General features: G+C 31.7%; 1 protein-coding gene across 1 annotated transcript in view; it reads right to left on the minus strand.

Moving 5' to 3' along the window:
• Window positions 1-242: 242 nt before the first annotated feature.
• The window catches only part of LOC112020116 (rac-like GTP-binding protein RAC1), a 4,391-nt gene continuing 1,731 nt past the window's right edge, over window positions 243-2,902 (minus strand). The window contains exons 2-7 of the mRNA XM_024052675.2: window positions 2,737-2,824; window positions 2,042-2,151; window positions 1,878-1,941; window positions 1,312-1,376; window positions 1,095-1,160; window positions 243-699 (exon numbers count right to left, since the gene is read on the minus strand). Of these exons, the coding sequence (XP_023908443.1) occupies window positions 598-699; window positions 1,095-1,160; window positions 1,312-1,376; window positions 1,878-1,941; window positions 2,042-2,151; window positions 2,737-2,824 (495 nt within the window). The 3' untranslated portion in view covers window positions 243-597. The remainder of the gene's footprint in view (window positions 700-1,094; window positions 1,161-1,311; window positions 1,377-1,877; window positions 1,942-2,041; window positions 2,152-2,736; window positions 2,825-2,902) is intronic.

Here is a 2,902-nt window from a genome sequence, read left to right on the forward strand (position 1 = left end):
TCTGCAGTGCTTTTTAACCTCGTTGAATTGGTCTATAATATTACGGTTCTAGAAATAAATATGAATCAAAATTTATTTTTAGAAATTGTAAATATAACCAAGATTTATATTGTGACATAGGGCTATTGGACATAGATGTATACATGAGTTCCAGGAAATATATCAAGCTGTTTAATCAAGAATTCAAGAGTAATTTGATTGTAGAAGTTAAACAATATCTAGATATATAGAACAGATGGACATAGATTTAAATATATTGCATTGATTTGCCAAGTTCCACTGTAGAGTGACTTGTGCCGAGTTGCAGTCTTATTTGGTCAAGTGGCTCTTCTTGATTTGCCATCACAAAAAAGAATCAATTTAATACTGCGTCATACAGTAAAAGTGTAAGACTCTCATGTACATAACCATTTAGAGATGCCCCAATGTCCTCCCCTACAGATTTTCCATAGTTCCAAACGGAGCTTATACATATATATATATATATATATATATATGAAGAAAAAAAAAAGATTACAATTATAGAGTAACAAAAATGAACTCATAATCGAGCGACAATTTTCGCAAAGAAGATTTGAAATTAAGGCTGATTGGGTATTAGAGGAAAGCGCACGTTTTTTGCTGGCGTGGCTTCTTCCTCTTCGGTTTTGGTGGCCTCAAAGCAACCTTTATTGCCGCATCAAAAACAGTCTTCACATTCTGAACAACCAAAACCAAGAGAGAATAATTTAGAATAAAACACTTATAGATTTAGGAGTTTTAATGTTGTATTAAAACAAGGAAACTTGGAATTTATTAGGTGTTATATTTTATTGGATACATACTATAGCTGATCTGATTTATTTAAGCTAGATACAAGTTGGTAATTTTTTAAACATATTTGGTCCGATGTTTTTGCTTTTCTTTTAATAAATAATAATAATAATAATAATTTGCAGTACAATTCTTTTAAATAACAAAACCAAAATTACAAGGTGCACTTCTTATATTCAAAACATCAAGAGCGATGGTTTTACACAATATGGTAATTGCTTGAAGAAAAAAGATCATATTGATTGCTAGGAAATTTTATCGTGGAAAAGTATTTTTATTACCTGCTGTGTTTTAGAACTGCACTCTATGTAAAGGACTGCACCAATCATTTTCCTCAATTCCTCACCCTGCGAATCAACCTCACGTTAAAATCTCCACGTATATTTATTTGACTATATTTGTATAAATATATATGTAGCATTTATAGTATATCTTTGCTAATATGGCTTGCTTTTTTCTTTTTTCTTTTTTCTTTTTTTAAATTCATTGATGACATGCCTGAGCAGTGGTTATTGGTGCTGCTCCAGGATGATCAGCCAAAAAGTGTTTGTCTTCTCGCAAATCTGCACTTGAAAGTTGTCCAATAAGTACCGATTTATAGAGTCAAATAAAATTACAACGAAAAATTTAATGAACATGGTTATACGACGGTAAGATGACAAACTTTTCCAGATTTCAATGGGGGTTACAATTATTAAGCATAACCAAAGTGAAGAATAAATTGAATGTCATAAAAAATTCCTAAGCCAGCGGGAACACCATATTGGGAAATTTTTTCGAGATGATCTTCTAACATTTAAAATTTTATTTTTTTAGTAGAGGAATGGTAGTACATATATACTGGGTAACAAAAAAAATTCATGCTTTTGAAAACTGTAATAAACTGTTATGGTTCCAACAGTTTAAATTATCAATCTACTCTGTAACTTAAGCCAGCGTGAGTGGTCAATGTAATCTGAGTTTTTTTATTATTTTTAATTGCATTCAACATCTTTAAAAATTTGTCAATTTGATATTAATAACTTATGCTTGTAATGCTTTTGCATGATATTAAATTGTCTTACCAAGTTTGGTTCCCACAAGCACAATTGGCACGTTGGGAGCATAATGTTTTAGCTCAGGGATCCACTGTTAGACATGAATCCAATTGTCATTTCAAATTCTTTCAATAAGCTGTGGAAGATAACTTAAGAAAGGAAAAATTACAGGAAAAAAAAAAAAAAAAAACCTTTTTGGAGATGTTCTCATAACTGGCCTTGCTGATGAGAGAGAAGGCCAACAAAAACACATCAGCTCCTCTATAACTTAGAGGCCTTAGCCTATTGTAATCTTCCTGTCCTGTAATGCACAAACGACTATACTAGCTTAGAGCCCATTAACTTCGTAAATATATGGAATCCTAACATGATTGTAGATTTTTTTTTTTTTTTTTTTTATATGTATAACTTGTGAAACATTTATATTTGAGTTTATAATATTTTTTATACTGGCCCAAAAGACCCAATTGTAGTGTAAAGCACATCTACACCTAACCCTAGTTGTGTTAGTCTCTATATACACCCTAAACTAAAACATCGGGCTGAATCGTGGAAATCTTGTGTGTTTTCTCTTTTTCTTTTTCATTGCTTCTGCATCTTTTTTTTTTTTTTTCTTCAATTTATTTAACATAACATATTTTCCTGTAATAGAAGGACGAGAGACAGAGGAGAGAGCTCAATGCAATCTATGCCAAATATAACGTCAACACACTCAATGAGTTATCAATTTCATAATTAACATTAAATATCTAAAAGGTGTACAAAGTGACACCTCATAAACATTTGTAAATCTAAAAGTATACTTGAGTGTCGTGGAATTTTAAGTAGTGTAGCATATTCAGGACATAAAATCTTAACCCTAAAACTTTATTGGACATGAAATTACCTGCAGTATCCCATAGACCAAGGTTCACTATACTACCATCCACTACCACATTGGCACTGAAATTGTCGAACACTGTTGGAACATAATCCTAGCAAATAAAAAAAAGCCCTTCATAATTGGTTTCCTCATGGCATGAACATTGGTTATTAAACACCCCCCCCCCCCT

This window comes from Quercus suber, unplaced genomic scaffold (genome assembly GCF_002906115.3).
Source record: "Quercus suber isolate HL8 unplaced genomic scaffold, Cork oak 2.0 scaffold_445, whole genome shotgun sequence".
NCBI lineage: Eukaryota > Viridiplantae > Streptophyta > Magnoliopsida > Fagales > Fagaceae > Quercus > Quercus suber.